The following is a 22,854-nucleotide window of genomic DNA, read 5'->3' on the forward strand; positions in this document are numbered from 1 at the left end:
TTTCTTCTTCCTTAGTTTATTACTGGAAAATTCTATGCAAGTATTTAAAATGGCTCAAATCTGAATGCTCCAGAGTAAAACCTGGAGTGCAGACTCTTCTGGACTCAGAGGGAAGAATTTTAGACCTAGCACTTATTTGTACAGTGGAACAAGCCAAACCTAAGGTCCAGCCACCCTCCCTGCTTGGGGACAGGTATGGTTTAGACCCAGGTCCAAATTCTGAGCCCTGGCTAGGCCCGCCCCATATAGCAAGAAGACTGAAAATGTTGGGTTTAGTGTTGAGCTCTTCCGTTGCTCTTATCCAGTGACAGGCGATACGTGAAAGCCCCTGCTCAGCCCTTGCATGTTCCTGAGTGAGTGGGCAGAGGAAGGGGCAGCGTGGGGGGGACACAGCCGTGCCCTGCCGTCTGCACGCCCAGCCAGAGACCGCCGGGGGGGGAGCGAAAATCAAGAGGAGGGAGGAAGGGAGGCAGGAGTTACCTGCCCCCTCATCGCCTCCATCAACCGTGGCACCATGGACGCCCATGCCAGGCACTGCATCCTGGTGGGGCTCGAGACCTTCTGTCCCCTGTCATCTACAGCCATCGTCACACCTGTGCCTAAGTGTTTTCCAGCTAAGCCGCCTGCTCCTAACGAAAAATGATGTGGTTTTCTGCTTTTTCCTCTTCCCTGGCTCAAAACAGCCCAAAACACTCACTTATAGGCTGCCAAGTGAACCAGCCATTTTTCCCATTTGCTGGAGACAGCCCCGCTTTGGGGTTGCCTGTTGGGGTCATAAGCTCACATAGTGTCCCAGGGTGCTGGGGGGAGAATTACAGCTTGAAACCCAAGACGAGGGGGAGGCACTATTGAAATCTGCTTGCTCAAGCACCCTGAAAAGCAACCTAAAACCTTCCTGTTAACACACATAAATGAAATTTTGTGTCTGATTTGTATTTGTATGATGTTTGTCCCCATGACACTGCATGTAGATGAAGACAGATGGTAGTAAAGTCGGGAGTCGAAAAAGTAGAGGAGAGTCGGAGCTCGCTCACCTACAGCATAATGGTGCCTCAGCCAAGTTAGTGCTTGAAAAGCAACTTTTTTTTTTTTTTTCTTCTTCCTTTTGCAATCATTGCTTGCTTGACAGGCCCAGACGAAATTACATCACTTCCTAAAACCCATCAAAGAGAGTCCATCTCCTGAAGAAATGCAGCTCAGATGCACCCTGGCAGGAAACAGGAAATGTAAATGTTCGGGTGAAGCGGGGAGCCCGCCGAAGAAGCACCCCTCGGGTGGCAGCGCCGCCAAGGTAACATGCGAAAGCAAAACCTCATCGCCCTGCTTTCTGCCCTGTCCCTGGCCAGAGGATCTGCCGGGAACCGTGAGTAATAAAGCGCCTTTCGCCTTCCGAGTTGGGACCGCGTTTTGTGCCTGCAGCCATAGGACCAAGTCAGAGGGCAACACCCTCCAAACTGAGCGCTAGGAGAAGATCTGTGGGGACTTGCTCTCCGCTTCTTTTAGCTGTGTTTACCCTCTCTGTTTTCAGCTGCCTGACTTTTTCAAAGCTTTGACTTTTTTCCTTAGACCTAACCCCAAACAGCAGCCACTGAATCCTACAATTCCTATGTTTCCTAAATTGCAGGTGTGTAGGGAACTGGAGCTTCCATGCTGGCCCGCCAGGCATTTTGGTTCCAATTTTAGTTATTTGTTGTACTTTTTTATGCCCATACTATCAGCATTTAATAGTAAAGTTAAAGACGGAGCACTACTTCCATTCAAAAGCTGACTGCCGATTTCCGTAGACCCGGTGCACTGAAACCGGTTTAACAAAAGAACAACCAGCTCTGGAGACAAATATTTTGAATTCTCAGCTGCAGAACAAAGTGGTCAGCACCACGGATTTAGGTCCTGACCTTCTGAAAGGAAGAACTGCGAGTGGAAAAGCCGCTTACGACAACATGCTGAAGTGTTGGGGTGTCGTTGCAGAGGCTCTCACCTGTTGACAGGGGGTAATTTGGTTTTGGCAGCCAGTCACCGCACGAGACAGGCAGCTCTTTGAGTAAAACCTTGCCAGGTGGTGCTTATATGTCTTTCGGTGACAAAGCACTGCCGAAGTGCCTCAGTACGGACTAGAAGTGTTTGCTGCCTCTGTGCTGCTGTAGCAAGCAAGAGCTCTCCAGAAAGCAGGGAGAGAGGGCAGTCGCTCTCAGCTATCACTGGATGACTTCTATTAAGGTTTTAAAATGCATTGGTGCAATAGGTCATTTGGTATGGGTATTTTTTTCCCTGAAAACCAGTACTATAAGTAGGGTGTAAAACTGGGCTGCTGGCTCTCGGCGTGCTCTCAAGCTGCTTGTGGTTAGGAGTCTTGCTTAGCTGTAAGAGTGAGCTGAGCAAGGTATAAAATGGTTTGGTTGTGTCTGCGTTACTACAGCCCTGCTGCATTACAGACATGTTAGGAGAATACACTGCAAGCATTGAACGTAGCTCAGAATCAAAGCAGTCAGAGGAAAAAGTCCCGCCATGGACAGAGCAAAACGGAGGTCAAAGGGAAACGGAGGGGCACAACACAAGCAGCCCAGAGTGATCAGGCTCCAGCTTCCTTAGCTCATTTGCAGTGTACTGATTGCTAATATTTCATCACCACCTCCACAGGGTGGAGGGATGCCTTAGTCCCCGGTCCCCCCAGCCCATGGCTGGCCCCCCCTGCCCTTCTTTGTGATGGGCATTAGAGGCTACACAAAGCACCAGGCAGATGCCAAATACCAGGTGCCCCAACCCGCTCCCCACTGCCTTTAGAGGCTTCCTACAGGTAGGTCCACCTTTAAATTCTGGTTGATTTTGGAGCAGTTCCTCCATGGGAGTGAGTCAGTCCTGCTGGAGCTCTCCCCAACCAGTTTCAGCCCCGGCTCTCCTGAGCCAGTCCCCAGCTGCTGGGGAAGGGGAGGAGAGCACCCGCCCAGAGAGGAGCAGGGCCCCTTGCTCCCTATACAAAGGCAGCTTTTGCTTGTGCAACCAGCCCCAAGATGTACCTGGGGCTTACTCTGACAGCAAGGGTGGGAGAGGGTAAGTTGTGAACTTGGGCCCTGGGGGGCGGAAATTGAACTGGAGGGGGAAGAGTTTATGTAGGGGCTTATGTACCCCACAGGTACTGGTGGGTTGGGAGCCCCTCCGATGAGGGCGGCCTCCTGGGGGGATCCTTTGCTCTCACCCCTCCTTGCTCACAGATCAACAGGGCAGGACCTTTAAAGGAGCTTTCACCTTTTTCCTCCAGTCCCAGACACAATCCTCACCTTTAAAGTGGTCTGCTGGAGAAGGGGGGCAGAAGGTCTTGGGGATCTCCCAGGTTTCACCTCTACTGTCTAGAAACCATTTACAAAATAGGCAATAAGAGTATGATTAAATCTTGCAGCATAGACAGATTGAAGCCTTTATAAGTCCTGTTCCCATACCATGGTGGAGCCTTGCAAACCCCCAGCCTTGCCATTTGGATTATGATTAACAGATGGTTTTCTCCCAGCTATGCTACAATTACTCCAAGCCAGTGGCTTTAGGAGCATGCCTGAGGTCTCAGCTCTGGGTGCTGGCCCTCTCCCAGCTCCACACTGAGGGGACATTGGGTTTTGCACCAGTCCCCTTCCCCTTGCCCATCCCTTTGCTTTATGCAGGCAGAAAGCCCTGCTGGTGACCTGCTGAGGGCCAGCAGTGGCCCTCCCTGATCTGGGTGATGGTGCTCGCTGCTCAGCCTCGCAGCAGCCCTAAAGACCTACCTAGGTTTGTGCTGACCCTAGGAACAAGTATTAAGGCCTTTACTATAGCTTATAGGAAAAGGCTCTGACTCTCTGGGCATTTCCCAGGGTACACCATCTCCCTCTGTGTTCGGTGAAACACGTGGGAAATTGCAGCATAAGTGGCCTGACATGGGGAGCAAGAAAATGCGTAAGGGAGAGGAGCAGTAAAGCGTGTAAGATCATTAAGTGGAAGAGCTGGGATGGTTGCAGGCAGTGCTTTATTTTGGCTGTGTCTCTGTGCTATTGTTTTGAACTGTTGTTCACAGAAACATTGCTATCAAATATCCAGATATTCAGCAGGTTGTACCATGAGCACAGGCAGCAGCTCTCTCTTTGGCAGAGAAGTGGCTTTTAGGTAAAGTCCCCTACAAAGCCAAGGTCTCTAAGTGAGTGATATTTTTGATGTGTTCCCCCTTAGAGTAATGATCTCGAGAATGGGTTTGAACCCATCAGAGTTGCCTGTTACAATTTTCTAGCAAAACAACAATATAAGAAATGAGGATTTGCTACATCCTTTCTGTCCAAAGTGCAGCCCCCTAAAAAGCAGATGAAAAACCCCTTCTACTGAACACATCAATTCCTTGTACATATTTACTCCTATTCCTTTTATCCATGCACACAAACTTCTGCTGTGTTTTAAAGTGCTTTGGGGAAGTTTCAGAAAAATCTCTCCTTTACATCAGCAAGATTGTATGCTAAATTTCAGTCAGTGACCCCAGTCTGTTTTCTCTCAAGGGATATTATATAATAGCTGCAAAGCCTCCAGAGCTTCTGAATCTTTAATTTCAGGGTCCTCCTGAGAGCAAGGAGCACCAAGAGATTTCCATCACAGTGAGGTTGCACGGGTATCACTGAGGCAGAGCTAGAAGGCCATGAGATTAAGTAGATGCAACTAAATGCATAAATTAGTCTGGAAAACCTTTAATACTGAGGGTGAGAAATGAGACTACAAGTTCACAGTTTGGCTCTAAGATGCGTGACTGAATTTGCAACACCGGCAGTTAATGCAGCACTTCAGCTGGATGGAAGTACAGTGAGGAGAAAGCAGCTTCTATCGTCTATAAATGAACTTAAACAGTTGTTTCCTCTTTCAGGTTATACCTAGATAACTCTTTCTAAGCACGCCGTTTTAAAGGATCTTGTCTACAGATTAGCCATCCTGAAATGTTTGTGCTCCCTCATCAGAAGAGGGTACGCGCCCAACAGCTAGCCTGCAGGCTTTTAAGGATTCCTCTTCCAGCCAGACTGACAGGCGGGACCTGTCGCAGCAGGCAGTCGGGCAAGCCCTGGCCATGGCAAGGAACGGCCCTTCTTAACGCAACATGAAATGCAGGGAGAGGAACAGAACAGGGATTAGTCAAGCAATAGGAGAGAGGATCATACAGACCACGTGGAGTGGGATGACTATATGACCAGAAGGAATGTGTGCATGGAGCAGAGTGATACAGGATGTGGTAACTTCACGCCAGCGTACACAGCTTTACAGCCTTTTCTTTGTTTATCACCCTCTCGTGAGCCCTCTTTCCACTGCATTTTTATAGCTAATAGGAAAGTATGGAGATACAAAATATTTCCTTTCAAACTAATAAGCTTGTCTATCCCATTGACTTAGCTCTTGCTTTTCCTGTATCCCATCCCTTTTTCTTCTGTAAGTAGGTACTATAGTGTAATTTGAAAAATTCCCTTCAGAGACCCCAGTCCTCGAGCCTGATGAGAAGGCAGCAGGGAGACTGATGATTTTACAGCAGAACCCAATGTGCTGACTGCCGGCTATTTTCCTTCACCTGGCATCCAACTGAAATGAGAAACCTGTTTGCCCACCTACTTCATCAAGAAGCTTATATTGCCACCTCTGAGTGCTACAGCACAAACCTCAGAGGAAGAAATGCTGCAACAACAGAAATGTTGTTTGTTTGTTTGAGATGCAGTTGTTTGGACTCCAGTCTGTCAAGCTGCTTGGTGCATTCAGCTCCTTCTGTCTCCCTTGAAAGGCAGGCTTGGGAGCACCTCCAAAACTCACACAAAGTCCATTGGTAATCCAAGCAAATTTTTCCATAGAAAATATTGAAGAATACCTTATACCACGGTATCTGCACACAGGGACATAGCATTTTTGTAATCTCTAAGAACAGCTATGGAACCTTTTTTGAGTCGTTGCTAGTGCCTGCTCAGGCATTTTGGTCCCCTGAGGACTAGATCCTCTAATACCTCAGTGGTGGGAACCTAAGGACTTCTTAGCTTCCAGCTCCAACCTCTTAGCTTCCAGTTCCAGCTGTGCCCAGCTCCCCACCTGGGTGGGATGCAGCTGCATGCCAGCCCCTCTCCCTTCTGCTCTTGAAAGCAGGGGAAGTGGCAATATGGGCCTGGCTGAAGCTGTAGCGTACTCCCATCCACTTCCCTCAACATGGGGAGAAGTCACCAGCCCTCACGCTCCAGGCGGTCCAGACAAAGCTGAAGCCGATGCGGTTGTTTTGTGAGCACCTGCTCCTTGGCCGAGCTGTGCGGAGGGCTGAATACGGATGTCGGACCATAGCCAACAGCATGAGTCTGAGTTGAGCAAGAGAAAGGACACAGGCTTTGCAAAGTCAAGGAGGTATCTACGTGGTCAGATGTGACTGCTCCTTGTTCCACTCCATTGGCCTTGGTTTTCCATCCTGAATGTATGTGATGTGTTTTGTTATGTTATGTTACGGTCAGACTTCCTTTTGGAGGGAGCTGGTAAATCTCTGCAAGATGAAAACCCAAGCACAGCTGACAAGACAGTTCATGGTATGAATGACCACTGCAAATCTGGCTCCCTCCAGGCATGGAGAAAATGTTTGAATAGCATCTCACAAAAGCTGCACATTTCAGGTGCTCTCTTGCCCTGCTCCAAACCTTGCAACATCCAGCTTTCATTCAGCCTACAAAACAGTCACTAGGGCCAGCTGCGACACAGCCCACTCACTATTTTGAGCACTTTAAACTGAAACCCTGTGAAAAACGATGACTACCTTGGGGCCAACCATGTGGGGCTCATGTGGCCCAGGCAGCTGGCTGCAGCGAGTGCTGCGCCTGCACCGGGAAGCCCGAGTCCGTCCCTCCCTGCTGGACTGGAGGTACAAATCCTTCCTTGGTGCAAGCCAGCAAGCCCACACAGGTGCAGGTTGTGATTTTCCTACCACATAAAAACTGTGATGTGTGGGTGGCCCGAGAGCGAGAGCAGCCCCTGTGTGACAGGTAGGGCATCCCTTGTGTCCTCAGAGGTGACGGGCAGAAGAGCTGGAGGGAGGTGTGGCGAGGCAGCAGGTGAAATGTGAGAAATAAGAGCAATATCCTTGCGAGAACATTGTGCAACTGGCTGCCCTTCTGCTGAAAGATATATTTAATTCACTCAGAGAAAAGATGTCTGTAAGAAGAAATGGTGTTCACAGAAAAGATGCTGTTTTGCCCCTGGAATTATGCAAAGTGAACAAAAATACGTGGCAGCAAGGTCACTCCCTGTGATTTGCCATTTTCTTTGCCTAGAGACTAGAAAAGGTAATTCTATTTCACACGGAGACAAATTATTTGAAATCTGCTTCAGAGCTCAAAAACAGGCAAATAAAAAGTACCAGCAACACTGGAAAAGTCTCTCTTGGAAATCAAGCGCAGCATACGCTGCAGCTGAAAGTTTAGCACTGGAGTTAATGAGGTGTGACTGGTTGCTTTTGCTTTAAAGTCACACCATGCTTTAAACATTTGAAAAATCCATTTTAGCTCTAAGCATAATGAAAAATAAGCTATTTTCCCCACACCCTTTCCCATTTGTACTATTTTAAGCAACAGGCTTGTCCTTGTCAATATATCATATGTGGCAGACGATGGGTTTCAAGGGCGATGGCTAGAGGAGGAAAATGAAGCAAGGTCACCGAAGTGGTTCGGAGAGGCTGCAGTGGTCCAGCAGCTCTGTCAGTGGCACAGTCCATCATGCTGCGGTCTGCGGTGTGGACATCTCTAGCGATACCTTGCCGCTCTGTGCAACAGCAATTGAAATGGAGCAGCTGCAGGCACCAGGGACTATAAACTACCATGGGAAAGAAAAGTCAAGTGGCCAAACTATTAAGAGAAGAGCTTTCCCTCCCATCCTCTGTGACAGGATTAAGGACAGCCAGCAGATCACGGGAAGGGATGGAGAAGCACACGCATAAGGGGTCATTACCTGCAAGGGAGGCAGAGATCTTGTTTTGCTCTTGACTGAAATACTAGATAAACAAGAAAGTGACAGAGAGGCTATCCATACAAAGTGCTTTGCCACTGAGGAGCTAACATTTTCATTGTTGTATTATGGTGAAAACGTCTGGTGAGCTTTCCAGTATTAAATACTATATTCAAGTATTAGGTATTAAGTATTAAAATTCTTTCCCAGTTTCTAAGAAAGGATGAAACAATCAGGTGCCTGAGTGATAAGCGTGGCATAAAAATCTAGATAAATCACTGCTGTCACACTCAAATAACTTTATTCATTTGAAATTGGGTTTCCTGGAATACAGTCTTAGGAGATACTCATCTCCTCTTTGAGACAGGAGAGGAGATGCTGCAGAGTGGATTAAGCAAGAGATAGCGCTCTAATCCCAGTTTTCCTCTCTCACTTGGCGTCCCTGGGAAGGACAGCATCCCTGTCCTTCTGATTTCTCATTTGTAAAATGGAGATGATAACTGCTCATCTCTCAGGGCCATTATGAAGATTAATGTGTTTACAAAAGCATTTAAAATGCTAAGTACTTTTGGTTCCAGTCCTGTGAGATTGGAAATGCCAGCACTGAGGTGCTGAAAACCTTAAGCTCTTGCTAAGTCTAGTGGCAACTGTGGCTGCCCAGCACTTTACAGGAACGGGGAGAAACATGTCATTGCAAAAGTCATGAAATCCCATCCTGCTTTATTGCATAAAATGAGAGCTGTGCCATGCCGGTATTGTATCTGAAAGGGCAGATAACACACACAAAAAATCATCATTTAATTTCATGCCTAGAAAATTATTGAAGGCTTTGCATTTGGAAACATGTTGGTGTAATTTATCTAGGAACTGATTCCTGCACCTTTAGCTACAACAGGATTTTTGGCATCAGTATAGAATACAGCATCAGCCCAGAATCTACTGTACTTCTGTTAAGCTTTAAACTCTGTGACAGTCAACATAGACTCCTAATTAGCCTCAAAAAAAAGCTTGTTTCACTATTACCTATATAGCCAATTTTAGCCACTTTTCTTGCAAATTGCTTGATAAATGAAACCAAAACCCAAATCAAGGTTCAAAACCCCCAGTCTTAACATTTGAGAAGAACAACCCGCACTGACTCTTTACCATACGCTCCTTCAGACAGCCCGTAGGATCAGATGGAGGAGCAGCTAATTGCACCTGTATCCAGTAAAGTCCCTGTGTTACTACTACCTCTTCTAGTCCGTGCAGAAGTGAAAGTCAGCAGCTTCTGCAGGCTTCAAACTTTCTTTCACCAGTTCTGTTTTTCACAGTGAAACAAATTTAACAAATTTGACAAAGGCACAGAAACAGGGAGATGAGTGAGCTGGGGGAACCAGGGATAATGGTCTCCCCAAAGGGAGTACTAACTCCTTGGCTAAGGGGAGGGATGAAAGGGGTTGTGGCCGTACGCACCAAGGCTGAGAAGCAAGGCAGGATGGTGTGGTTTACTCAGGAGCAGAAGAATTTACACGAGAGCGAGACCGGATGCCAACCTGCAGGAAAAAAAAGTCTGTTTGTGCAAGACAGCTGCGTGCAGACAGACCACGCATGCTGACGTGTCCCAGTAAAAGCCAGCTGAAGAACATGGTCAGGGCTGGTAAGATTTTATGATGGATTCGCGATCTAATTTTACATCTGATGCCCAAGACTTCAAATCTGTGTGTATGGGGCATCTGCTGATTTTTTTTAAAATGTCAAATGAAAAGTAAATATTAAAGCTGTAGGCTTTGACTCACTGATAATACCAATAAAACCCATAAAATGTTAAATTGTCCTCATATATTTGGCAGGCTCTGAAATTGATGGTTCAGGAGATGGATCACCGATATTATCCACCGTTACAGCAACGCCGCCTCCTGCTACGCATTCTTCGACCGCAGATGATCACGAGCCAGTACACGTCACTACAAGAGCTACTGAAAGCAGCTTTGAAACAAAAAGTACTGAACTGAATGCCACGAACAATCGGGACAGCCTAGAAGCAGCAGAACAGTCTATCTTGATATACATTGTCCCTGCCGTGCTGCTGGTCCTGCTGATTTTGCTGACCACATTTTTTGTAATACATCATAAAAGGAAAAAGTCTAAGCAAGGTAAATTTGTCTTCTCATGCATCAGAAGTGTATTTTTAGGGCAGAGTCAACATTAACAAAACATTATTTGGAGGCCTGGGACGCCACATACAGGACGTACTTCTCTGGTTGTAGTTGCACATTTGACAGATAGGAAAGGGATCTGGCCCTGGCCAGTGGAATCTGGGCACACACCTCTCCTCAGGTGGGAGCTAGTTCTGCTTCTCGGCACCTCCTGCTCACACTGCACACCCACAGGAGCCACGGCACCGAGCTCCAGCTCCTGGCAATGCCGGGAACGGCGTACGGGTGTAACCGTGTGGCTGCAAACACTTATTCTGTCTTTAAGCTCAATAACTTCATGCAAGATGAATTTAATGCTTCTATTGCCTGTACTGCCCACAAGGTAAAGCTGCTAGGAGCTTTGATAAAATAAGAACAAGCAAAACCGTTTTAAGGAACACTTTTAAGGGATCCTGTAGGGTGGTGCCAGCTCTGAAGATATCACAGTAAATGAGCTAGAAATCCCATAGTCAGACTGCCTGAGTGCTGTGATAGGCAGAGCAGTGCTTCAGGAAGGTACCTTGATCTGTGAGCAAAGAAATCAGTAACTTGGAGTGTCAAGCCACAGAAAACAAACTGAGGTGTCATATTAAAACCACAAGGTTGGTAAGTGAAGTCCTGAAATGGTCATTTCAGTGTCTCTACAGAACAAGAATGCAGCTGTAAGCTCCTCAGCCTGCAGACAGCAACATATGTTCAACATAGATTTTAAGTCCATTTTTCAGGGCAGTTTTAGGCTGCACCTGCCTTATCACTGGGTCACCCTCGTAGCAAACTCTGAATTCACAACCAGGCACCTAGTTAACCTGCCTGTTTCTGGGTGACCTGAAGTGCAGGTACACTCTTCCAAGGGACGGGAAACGTGGTGCCTTGCAGGAGCACAATCCTGTGATCTCTTGCCCCGTGCCTATTGCGTGGCGCTGGGAGTTTGGGCATCCTCAAGGTGGGGGCAGGCAGCTCTGTGGCTCTGGGGTGGCTCTGCAGTCAGGGAATGCACTGGAACAAGCAAGACGTGTCAGCACCCATTGGCAACAATGAATTAAAAATAAGCTAATTTAAGACAGTATACAATGTGAATCCTATAGGTAGTTCATTCTTTTTTGAGGGCTGAGGCTTTTCAGTCACTTGATTCCTGGAGGGGAAGTTATTTTCCTGAACAATGGCTGTTACACTATGTTTTTTCCCCATCTTTACTTTGTCTTGGGGTCATAACTAGCCTTGGATACCTTTTGACATCTGGCTAGTTCAGCTTCATTTGCCTAACTGAGATTTAATCTGCCATGCGAGTCCTTCCCCCACTTCTTCTCTCCATGAGTGGCTCCCAGGGTCTCCAGGCAGAGCCAAATTGCCTGCATGTAGTCTGCAGCAAAATGTCCCAACGCTTCCAGTAAACAGGTTTTTTTGCAGCAGTGGTTCCTTTTCAGGATACCATTTCTCTCACGACATCTGCTTTGCTCAGGGAAGCTTGCATCTGCCGTGTCCTGCCCACTGCGGCGCTAACAGTCGGTTTCCTGCCAGCATGGCTGAGCTAATAATGAGCTGCTTTTAGTGTGTTCAAGATTAAAAATAATGGGTTCCTCTGAAAACTATAAACAGGATGTTTTGTCCTTCATCTACAAGTTAACTATAATGCCTTTTGAAAATGCAACCTGTTTTACGTGACCCTATTCAAGGTTTGCTTGTAGTCTGGACCCTGTATATACAAAGAGCAGAACTATGAACACCAACTTTTTTCTTTTCCAGATGAGCTGGGAAGTGAAAATGTGAAAAGGTAAAGTTTATGAACGTGACTTTTTTTTTTTTTGTATGCTTTTACTCTAACAGGATATTATGATTTTGGGCTCTTTTACTGCCTGTTTTAATTTAACCATGCACTAAGCACCATTACCTTTTGCCATCAGTTGTTCCAGTTAACTATCTCTAGAGATGGCTAAAGTGTGACTTCAGTATCTAGCTGAAGGTGTAAGACTAGAGCAGAAGAACAGGAGTTACATTGGCCAAGGCGAGCGCTGCCCCACAGGCACCCACCACCTGCAGCCACCCACCCCTATGCCCAGTCCAGGTACCCCTGGCTCCACCAGATGCCAGAAGACATGCAAGGTGCCCCGTGAGCAGAGGGGATCTGTTCCCAGGCTCATCACTGGCTTTCAGCTATTCAGAATAAGCTCTGTGTCTTGCTCCCCTGTTTTTCAAGTTTGTCTTCTCACTCTGAGGTGAGGCAGAAAGGCTCACCCAGCCACCGTGGAAGCAGTGCCTTAGCTGCTGGGAAAACGAGCCAAAAGCTGCATGGGTCTTATCAGAATGATAATTTTTATCATTACCTTTTATTGAGCTCCATCTTGCTAATCAATGCTGGAAGTTATTAAATTGGCTTCACAGGGGAAAAAAGGGGGTTTTGCTCAAAATATTTTTTCTACCATGTGCCTCCAGGAACTATCAGGAAAGGGAAGCTAAATGGAGGCATTTAAATAAATGCAGAGTTACTCTGCTCATGACTTTTCCTTTTGAGGTTGCTGCCAATGTCAGTCACAGCTAGGATGAAACTGTGGGCCCTCTGCTTTTATTACTGGGGCAACGGGACTTTTGCCACGTGTTCCAGAAGGGCAGAGACAAACTATTTTATTTTTCAGTTTTCTATTTAGAGTAGGGACGGTTCTCAAATAGCTGCAGCGGCCCTGTGCTCTGGCATAGCCCCGACTGCACCGTCTGGGTCCCTCTGCATGCCATGTCCCAGCCAGCCCTACCTCTGCCCAGGACGGGCATCTCAACACTGCTCCTTTGCATCTATTTGTGGCCGTTTCGTTCACACCCATGGGGCTGACATCTTCTCAGATAGCTAGGCTAGGGTGGCTTTCCAGAATTTATACATGCGTCTGGAATTACGAAAGACTCATACAAAATTACTATGTTGTAAGTTGTTTGAATTGAGCATTTTGTGTAATGCCTTTTTTTCCCCTCCTCCCTCCTCTCAAGTCCTATTTTTGAAGAAGACACGCCCTCTGTTATGGAGATAGAAATGGAAGAGCTTGATAAATGGATGAACAGCATGAACAAAAATGGTACACGGTAACCCCTCTACTCCATCATCCCTCTCTTTCTAGCTGACGTACATCCCATGCGTAGAAAATCAATGTAAGGCATTTTGCATGTGTCTCACTGCGTTTCCTACAACATTTTTAGTTGTGTTCTTGACTCCCTGCTACTAAAATAGCAGCACAAATGTCAGGGGTAGAATTGTTCAGAGGAGTATTTTAGTTTGTGTGGGAGCTTATTTTTAACATATGATGGAATATCATAAATGTTTTGAGTTTCTAGTAGATACTTCTATTAAACACATGTGTAGCTGTAAACGGTATTTATATTTCTAAATACACATTTTTAATGCTAAGTACTAGTTTATCTGAAGCACCTAGTCCTTTCAGTCCTCAGAGTTTCCACAGTTCTGTGCTCCGCATTGTGCTGTTGTAGGAGAAACACACATTTACTCATAGTTTAGACCACCGTTTACTTAAAATTGCTGCCAGGATCCTATGAATACATCCCTCCTCTCTTTGTGTGTCCTTTCCCTCGTTTGCCATCTTTACTGCATGGAACATAAGCTGCTCTTTGCTGCCAGCACCATTCGCCATCTACATCCTCTCTGGGAAGTCTGTCAGCCCATAGAGCAATTAGTACCTGTGGTAACTACCACCAGCAGCATCTTCAGCTCCTTCTTAGGTACTTCTAAGTATCTTGTATTTTTTCCCCCATTTTTCTCCCAGCTGAAATCTCCTGGTTAAAGTCTCTAAGGGCCCTGCATCCTCCTTCAAGGCTTTCCTTAAAAAAATACAGATCTTTGGTAAAGTGCGAATTAACCGAGGCCTGATTTTGAACTGCTAACAGCTTTTCACTGGCTAGGAAATGCTGAAACCCTGATATTTTTTTCATTCCTGGTCCCTTGCCTTATATCCAAATGGCTCATTTGCCTGACCTCCTAGGGATGCTATGTTTTTCAGGACATAAAAATCTTCGGAGCATTTCTTTGCACTAGCAGAGTGCTCCACATGATGGGGTTTTGACCTTCGCGGTCTGTAAGCTCTAGCAGAAAACATGTGCTAAGCAGCAGTAGTAAAATAGAGACATTAAATATAGTACATGGGGAAATAGTGCTGTAAAATATTTTTTTTAAATTCTGTGGACAGAAGGGGGCAAATAATTTACATACGGGTCTTTTTTTGTTAGTGTTCCCTAAACCCCAGCTCCAAATTCCCAGCTGGACTATAAAGCATAGGTGCAACTATAAGCAGTGGAAGACTAACAAATGGTCCTCCCCATGGTAGTTTATAGGAAACAGTCCTCAGAAGTAGTTCATTTGTATAGGTGTAAATAAACAACTGAAATATATATATAATAAAGAATTTATGGCAACACCTATCAAAGGGAAAGAGGATTTAAAATATGTAACATTTGTGCTGTGGGGACCATGCAGATTACACAGATAAAAGGGTGCAGAAGAGCATCTGCAGTTTTATATTCTAGAGAAACTCGTGATAAAAATCAATGCAATTTTGAAATAAATGTAGAAAAACTGCCAGGAGTAACTATAGTCTTGTTTCTTACCCTTTTTCAGCTGACTGTGAATGTTTGCCTACTGTAAGAGAAGAAGAAAAAGAATCAATTGCCAACCCAAGGTACTTTTAATTCATTGTATTATTTGAAGAAATATGGTCAATGTCATTCCAAAATAATCAAATTTTTTTATATGTAATCACAGAGTGATTCTTTGGTCTGTTTAAGTTTTGAAGTTTTTACATATAGGGACTTTGATTTCAACTTAAAAAAAAGGTTTGATGCTCTTAGTTCTAAACTGGTCTCTGCCTGTAAATTGCATTGCTAAATAATCTTACAGTTGTAAACCTGTGCGAGACAGACGACCAGATGGCACAGATGGAGTTTCACTCACTGATCAGACTTTAATCACAGTTTCCCAAGGTGTTAATACAAGCATTCAGCACAACCTTCTCGGCACTCCTCACCGGCGCAGACACCCAGCTCCCCTTTGCTGCCAGATGCCTATAGGTCCCTAAGAACCACTGCCAGATGTTTTGGCTGGAGCTGTGACTTGCCAGATGGGGGCTTGTCTGACCCCAAAAGAAACCCAAAGGATCTTCCCAGTGCCCCCATGCAGCGCTCCCCCAGTGCTGGCGCTAGCTCGTGGTCCAAGCAGAGATCCCAGAGGGATGCAAAACCACAATCCTGACAGCTTGTAAACTTAAGAACTTTCTGGCTGGTTTCCTCAGGATTTTGGCCAGAACCCCTAAACCCCTCTCAAACTCCCATTTTCCCTAATTAGAAATTCTGGTTCCAGCTGGAGGCAAGGGGCTGTACATGACCCTTGCCTGCACACTTGTGTTGCAGCTGCATTTTGGCGAGTAGGCAAAGCAGCTCCTCTGTGCCAGGTTATGACAACAAACAATTAAACCATCCTGCGTGCCAAGAAAATCCCTGGTGCTGCGGAAGCAGCAGACACAAGCAGGCAAGAGTGGGAGCAGGGAGGGACGGCAGGAGAAGGACCTAGGTCTTCCCTTTCCCATGGCACCAGCTAACTCAGCTCAACATGCCTCTCTGACAGAGCTGCACCTCCCACTGTAGACCACCATAATATCCCACTCCCCCTCTTTTTCGAGTTTCCTTGCTCAGAAGTGAAATAGCAGTGATGATACTAAATCATCACTGCTGGAGAGTTTGCAACTCAGTTGCTCCAAAGCTGCAGTTTCAGGATAGCTCTTGGATGGGGCTGCTCCACTGCAGCTATTTGTTTTTAAAAGGTTCCTGCTTGTGCCTATTGCAAGAGAAATCATTCTTGCTATGTTATGGGGTTTGGGAGGTTTTTTTTGTTGGTTTTTGTTTTGGTTTTTTTTTAAAGACTTAAATCCTAGGTTCCAGGTGCAAGCAAGAGCAATAGTTTTACCCTGAATACCTGGAAAAGATGCTGGGTTTGCTAGCCATCTGGGTCTTCCCTTCCAGCCTCTAAATGATAAAGGAGAGTGGGAAAATTGCTAAGGAGAGGCAGCTGCACAGTGGTTCTCTAAAAACAGATTTGCTGAGCATACCACTGACTATAGTAGGGAATATAGCACAAAGAATGCTTGAGCCATATGCTAACGCCAGCACAAGTTAGACTATAAAAGGCTTTTTAGGTACGACACCCTGAGCATTAAGTTTACTTTCCAAAACTTAAACAGTTCATTTTTAGAAAAAAAATTATCATGACCTACCAGCTAGAGCTGGCATTTTAAATACCATCCTTACTACAGTGCTTTTGTACTGGATTTGCATTAACCCCATCAGAAGGTGGGGTATTTGCTCCTGACTGGCAAAGGGTACCTTTGGGCTACACCCTACTTCAAGTTCTCCACCTGTAAAATAGAGATATTGTCACTTCAAAGGACTATAGTGACCTTAAGACTTGATGCAAAAAAGCAGCCCTGTTCAGATAAGTATGCTTCAGTCAGAGTGAAGGTACACATGTTATTTAAGCATATTTCCTTATGACTGCTATCTTAGGATCAGACTGTAGAGAAGCTTATGCCTCTAAATTGCAGGAAGGCAAACAAATGCAAATGAAAAGAGGAGATTTATCTCTAAAAACATTCAGAGCTGCTCAGGCAAAGGCTATTAGTTGAATACAAAGTGCAAGATTATTAGGTTCAAATTCAGATTCTGAAAGACTGCTTTGTTTGGGCAAATTTCTTCTCAAATTATGGTAATTCTTCTTTTAGATTTTATTGATGATATTTTAATATAGGAAACATCTCAAGGCCTCACTGAACACAGCTGGCTGAGTGTTGTTTTCCTGCTTCATAAAGATGCTGGGGGGAGTTCATCAAGACGCAAACGTTTTGAACTACGAATTGCTTTTGATAACATATCATTTTGAAAACATCTGAGACTAAATGTTTCAGGAACGACATTTTGACATTTTCAGAATGAAAGTTGTTCCAAAACTACTTCTTAGAGTAAGTTACTTTTTAATATAAAATTTTTAAAAGGTTTAAAGAACAAAATCCTGTGGTGGTAAAATATTTCTAAGTTAAGCATTTCCCTTAACTCAAAACTACTTTTTCAAATTTCATTTTACATGAAATTTTGAAACCTGCTTCATTTCAAAGTGAAAAGGTATCTGAAGTGGTGGGATTTCCTTGTAAACAAAAAAACCTCGTTCCGTTTATTTCTGCAGTTGAACCTTATCAGACCAAGATCTGCTGCTTTTCCTGACCAACCTCTTAGCTGAATAAATGATGTAAATGATGTAATGAATAAATGAAAGACAACTATGTACAGATAAATAGATGTTTTCAGCAGCTCTTTTGACGACGAAAAGTGAAAGGCTATGAAGTAAAAGGAAACAAAGCTATTATTATGGCAAAAATTGGTACTCATGAGCATCAAGGCTGCAGATTTGTGCACAAGAGGCAAGACATGACAGCTCAGGCACCTTTGTAGGTGGAGGTCATCTGCCTGGTGCATAAGCTAAGTTAAAAATATGTGTGTGTATATACATTTAAAAAAATATATATTTAAAATAATATATCTTGCCTTTGAAACCTAGCGTTTAAACCCTGATTGTGCCTGAGCAGAGAACCACGAAACCTCCCCAGCCTTGCTGGGGCCGGGGTTCCCGTCCCGTGCACACAGGAGGGAGTGGGTGGGTGGGCGAGGGCTGATGCTCCTGTGGTGCACAAGTGGGTGCGAGGCCGATCTCTTCTCTGGGGACCTTTACTCCCTCGGCAAAACAGAAGCGCAGCCTGTCCCCTTCACAGTATGGGTCTTTGTAGGCAGCCGAGTTTAATCACACCTCCAGAGGGGGGTTGGTTTTTCTTGGGCACTGCTGGGCACTGTCCTAGTCTTTCTGTCTGAAAAAGGGTGACTCTTCCTTATGGAGAGGTGTTCTGGGTGGGGAATAAGTCGGTACAGAAAGAAATACTCCTTTCCCAGACTGTGCCTCAGTTTGGCAAGGTACTTAAAAAACCACATGAAATATTAAGATTACGAGTGGCCCTTTTAACTTCAGGGTTGGTTTAAACCCCTGCTGTTAATGCTGGCTGAAATCTAACCAGCCGATAAAAAATGTCGCATTTTTAATCTTGGCATGAACCAAACATTTTTAAGAAAGTGCTAGGGAGCAAGCTAGCTATGCAGAAACCAGTGGGACAAAGAGAAAATTCACCTGTTACAAGGCCAAGTTTAATACAAAAATTCCATCTGTAAAAAGTTATCCTCACCTGTGGAAAGAGGGCAATTTGATTGCTCAGCCCTCACCTGGGAGCAGGACAAAAGGTGCACTGGGTAGCCACTAACCAGCAGAGAAATCAGAGCAGCCCTTGCTGCCAGCACCTAGCACTAGATAGGGTCAGTTCATGCATTGCATGTCTGACATTTGTTTTCTGATAACACCTTCTCATGGACTCCAGAGATACCCTTGTGTATTATTTCCTGCTGAGACAACTAACCCAACAGCATGACACTGGTGTGTTTTTTTCTTTTCCATGTATACGCAGTGATGGTGAATCATGAAGTCACAACAGCAAAGCAGCACACAAGCTAATGATCCTCCAGATATTGGATGAACTGGATTTAAATATAATTAATCTCAAAAGGCCAGAGAAGCAAATGCTTTCGTTGTGTCCAGCTACATAAAGTCTTCAGAAAGGAAACATCACAAGGGGAAGAAAAAAAGAAAAGAAAAACAAAAGGAAAAGCACTATAGTAAGATTAGGGCTTGATTTAAATTTGTTCTGCAATGAGATTCATCACAAATCAACAGAAACTTTTTTTTTCCTCTAAAAGTTCTCAAGATAGTCCATATTTCTGCCTAGTTCTTCAGTTGTGTATCGTGCAGAACCACTTCTGTTCCAAGTTTGGTGGGTTTCTTTGTATTTTTTGTGGTTTTCTTTTTAAATATAAACAGCATCCATAATTCTGGACTACCCTGGTTTGGTGGACGTGCAGCTCATGCCTACGCCATGTTTGCTTTTCAATTTGCTTTTTGGTAACAGTGCACTGATTTGCACAGGACTTCTGCTGGGGAGGTACCAGACTAGGACTGACAGACCAGCTCTGAGGACAGACAGAGCGGCTGAAAAGGCTCCCAAAGGATTTGACCGAAGCGACTGCAGCCCAACGAGGGCATGGTCTTTGTAGCATGCTTTCTGGTTTTCAAATTAAAGGCATTGTAGAAGTGAAAAATATTATTTTGAGATTGCCTGTGAGTTCGTTATGTCCACAGATTAGTACTCTGGGCTAGCTCTCACTATGTAACCCTCCTGCCTGCCCAGTACTGTTCTCTAACGACCACCTACTTCAGGAATATTCAACATGAAAACATTTCTTTTTTAAAAATAAGAGAGCTTGAAAAATTGAACAATTCAGCACCCAGACCAACCACAAGTTTAGATAGGTATGTGTTATGCATAACTACTTGGTCAAGGTTTTCAGATGCAGTAAGATTGCTGCTGCTTCCATTTTTGAATATTGAGCTTGGAATACCTGAAAGACACTGACTTCTAAATGTGCCTGCTCACCTTTAATTACACTGAAAAAAAAAAAAAATCAGAGATTTTTATCCTGAGATACCTCAAGGTGGGAATATAAATATTGTAATCACATCTGTTGATTTGAGGTGGCATATCTCTTATGGTTGTAGTTTAAATATGTAACACAGACATGAAAGTGGCTCCTTGTCTGTGCAAAGCTTCCCCTGCCTTATTTAAAATATTAAATTCACATCCTACCATATCTTATATCCTACCCTATCATATCCTACCTATCTTCATCTTTACTCAAATACATAATTTCTTTGCACTCAATACATGTTTAATATGATCAGTTTTGTTTTGCCTGCAAATACGTCACTAATATGTTATGATGCATAACTCGGTTAAAGAGAGCAAACAAACACCCCAAGCCTCTGAGATGATGGCTAAGTGTCACTAACAGCTGACAAATACAGGCCAGGAGAGTTCAGCTTTGAGTAATTGAGGATGTGTCAAAATATAACAGGAAAAAAATGTTTACAGCTAACTGTATTCATTCATTTCTGAATATGATTTGACTAGTAATTTCCCTGAAGAGTAAAAGATTTCTTCATTGTTCCAAAACAATTTATTGGAAATATTGGATTTAAAATGAGTGATAGTAAATTAATTTTCCCTGCTTGGATGATTTTTAACTTTGGAGAAACGTGTTTTAAGTTCATCTTTCAAAAAAAAAAATTTTTTTTAAACATTTCCACAAGTTCCTGACAGTAAACTCATTCTCTAGAATATTGATTTAAAATAATGCAATCACAAGGGGAAAAGAATAAAAGACTGAAATCTAGAAAATTAAAAAAAAAAGAAAGTAGGTATTTTCTGGTAGCAGCTTTGTTAGCAACTTCTCTCCAACAGACAAAGATGTTGTGCTCAGACTTCCTACAGTTTGCAAAGCAGTAACCCAGAACAGAGAATGTTTTCTTTTAAGGGTACAAGACCAAAAGATGTATTTTGGGACCATTACCAGCTGCATGGTTGGAGGGCAGTCAGTGGTGACCCAGCAGTTTGTGACGCCGGTGTCCAGCAGTGACTCTCACTCCACCTTGCTCCAGCCCACACAGCTCCGCATCCAGCAGCCACCGCCTTCACCCCAAAGAGAGCTGAAGCATAGCTGGGACATGAAGAATGGGAGTCCTTGCCTTTTTTTATTTTACTTTACACTTGTCATCAGTTCCTGGTCATTTCCTTTTACACACAGTTTATCTCAATATTTTAATCTTGTAGGTGGATTGAATTACAGGGGATTTAGGTCACTTTACTCCTACATTAGTACAGCTAAAACATGGTAATATTCCAGTTTATGAGTATTACTTTTACACCTTCTGTTGATGCATCTTAATTTTCCCTAAATGATGCACGCAGTCAGGTCCTCTAACCCACAAAACAAAAAGGACAACCAGACAGCAGATAAGATACTAGCAGATTTTAAAAATTATTTTAATATTGCCATGCACTACACAGTATTTATGCCTCTGCTGTAATAGCCTCATCATCAGCCTTATCTGAGCTGACCCATCTCACCATTATCTTGCAATATCTACTACTAACTGATAACTCAAGTTATTATCCCTCAGTAGAAATTGAGAAAAAGCATGCAAACAGAAAGCCACTTGCACTATGTATCATTTTAAAATGTTTAGCAAATGTGATGAACTGTTACCCCCTCTTCCATTTTCTTCAACTATTTCACTAGTTATCCAGCACTTCTCAAGACAATTCATCATCTAATTTACAACGTGCAAAGTGTGAGCACCTTTTGTCCTACAGAAGGCAGAAAAGCTATGGATCCAAAGGAGGAATTGTTTGAGCAATATGTGGATAAAAAGAAGAGTAATTAAGAACCAACACGTCTCCTACATATGCTAAAGATCAGTATCTCAGAGAATTTTTCAACAAAATAGAAATAACTTCTCTGTAAAGTTACAAACTTAAGGTTACTGATGTTGCCAGCAGTTAATTAATACCATAACAGTCCTGCACTTGTAAAACACATAACCCTAACATTAACCTCAGCAAAAAACCCTGTTGTTTTTAGTTTGTAGGTTGTCATAATTCATGGATCCATAGATAACTATTGATCTGAGATTAAAAAAGTATATTGTTTTGCAGTGCTAAACCTGATCAAGGGCTATAAAAATAATTTTTGTTTACTTTCTGTATATGAAATTACTGTATGTGCAGCTGTTTTATCAAATAGCTGTTTCAAATGATTTTGTAATGTAAAGATTTCAACATCATAATAACGCTTAATTGTATTTTTTAAAATTGTATTTCTAAAATTGAGATTTTAAAGAACTTTTTCTAATAAAGGTTTATAGCAGTTTTTACTGTCTATAGGTTCTCTTTTTCCCATAGTTGTGCTAATCCGTTCAAGTCAATGGGTGCTAATTATTTGTTATGTCAAGATTACTCAGGCCTTAGAAGATACACAAAGATATATGCAGAAATAAATATGTTACTCATCAGCTCTCTAAAATTCAGGCAAAAAAGCCTAAAGGCTAGTGCACTAGCCTCTTGAAATTACAGAAGTGCTTTGAAATTAATTTTACCTAAGAAAAAAAAGCTGCTTTATATTTCATTATATTGTTGTTGGGATATTCCAGATTGTCTTTATGAGTAGTCAAATTCTGCCTGCAGTGAAATTGGTGAATACCCCCATGATTTCTCCTTGGGTGACTGTAGCCATCTTTCTTTAATGATCAATCACTTCCGAGGTTATTCCAGTTAAGCACCAAAATGATAAAGCTGCTAAAATAATTTTCAGTGGATTTAAGGGAAAAGAAAAAAAAACCCAAAACAAAACAAAAAGATGAAAAGAGAGAGATATATTTCCAGATGGAGATTTAGAGAAGATTAATAAAGCAGCACATTGCTTTCATCCATTTTTGCAACAGTTGCATTACAGGGGAGCAGAATGCCCTGGGGGTATCCAGAAAGCCCAAGTCAGTCTTGATGCTATTTAATGCTTTTAATGTTCAAACCACCTCAATATGAGAGCATCATAGCAATGACCAGGCAGAAACTAGTTCTCTCCCACTCTCTCTCACCTAAATGTTGCATCAGCAAGAAATTTGTCTTTGGTACAGACCCTTAAAATCTGTATTTTGAGGCAACACTTGTCTGGTTCTCTAGGGAGGTGCAAAAGAAGACTTGAC

General features: G+C 43.6%; 1 protein-coding gene across 1 annotated transcript; it reads left to right on the top strand.

The window, feature by feature from the left end:
- Positions 1 to 1,016: 1,016 nt before the first annotated feature.
- Positions 1,017 to 22,022, top strand: TMEM154 (transmembrane protein 154). The gene is made up of 6 exons (XM_075029740.1): positions 1,017 to 1,363; positions 9,783 to 10,085; positions 11,871 to 11,898; positions 13,101 to 13,186; positions 14,737 to 14,797; positions 18,668 to 22,022. Exons 1-6 carry the CDS (start codon positions 1,297 to 1,299, stop codon positions 18,681 to 18,683), a joined length of 561 nt encoding a protein of 186 aa, XP_074885841.1. The 5' UTR covers positions 1,017 to 1,296; the 3' UTR covers positions 18,684 to 22,022.
- Positions 22,023 to 22,854: the final 832 nt, after the last annotated feature.

This window comes from Buteo buteo, chromosome 1 (genome assembly GCF_964188355.1).
Source record: "Buteo buteo chromosome 1, bButBut1.hap1.1, whole genome shotgun sequence".
Lineage (NCBI taxonomy): Eukaryota > Metazoa > Chordata > Aves > Accipitriformes > Accipitridae > Buteo > Buteo buteo.

What these genes read in the sequence shown, in the direction of transcription:
- TMEM154 (XM_075029740.1), top strand. Translation starts at nt 1,297, where the DNA reads ATGCGAAAGCAAAACCTCATCGCCCTGCTTTCTGCCCTGTCCCTGGCC. An exon ending in CAGAGGATCTGCCGGGAACC is followed by an intron (nt 1,364 to 9,782) that starts GTGAGTAATAAA and finishes TATATTTGGCAG; the next exon opens with GCTCTGAAATTGATGGTTCA. An exon ending in GGAAGTGAAAATGTGAAAAG is followed by an intron (nt 11,899 to 13,100) that starts GTAAAGTTTATG and finishes CCTCCTCTCAAG; the next exon opens with TCCTATTTTTGAAGAAGACA.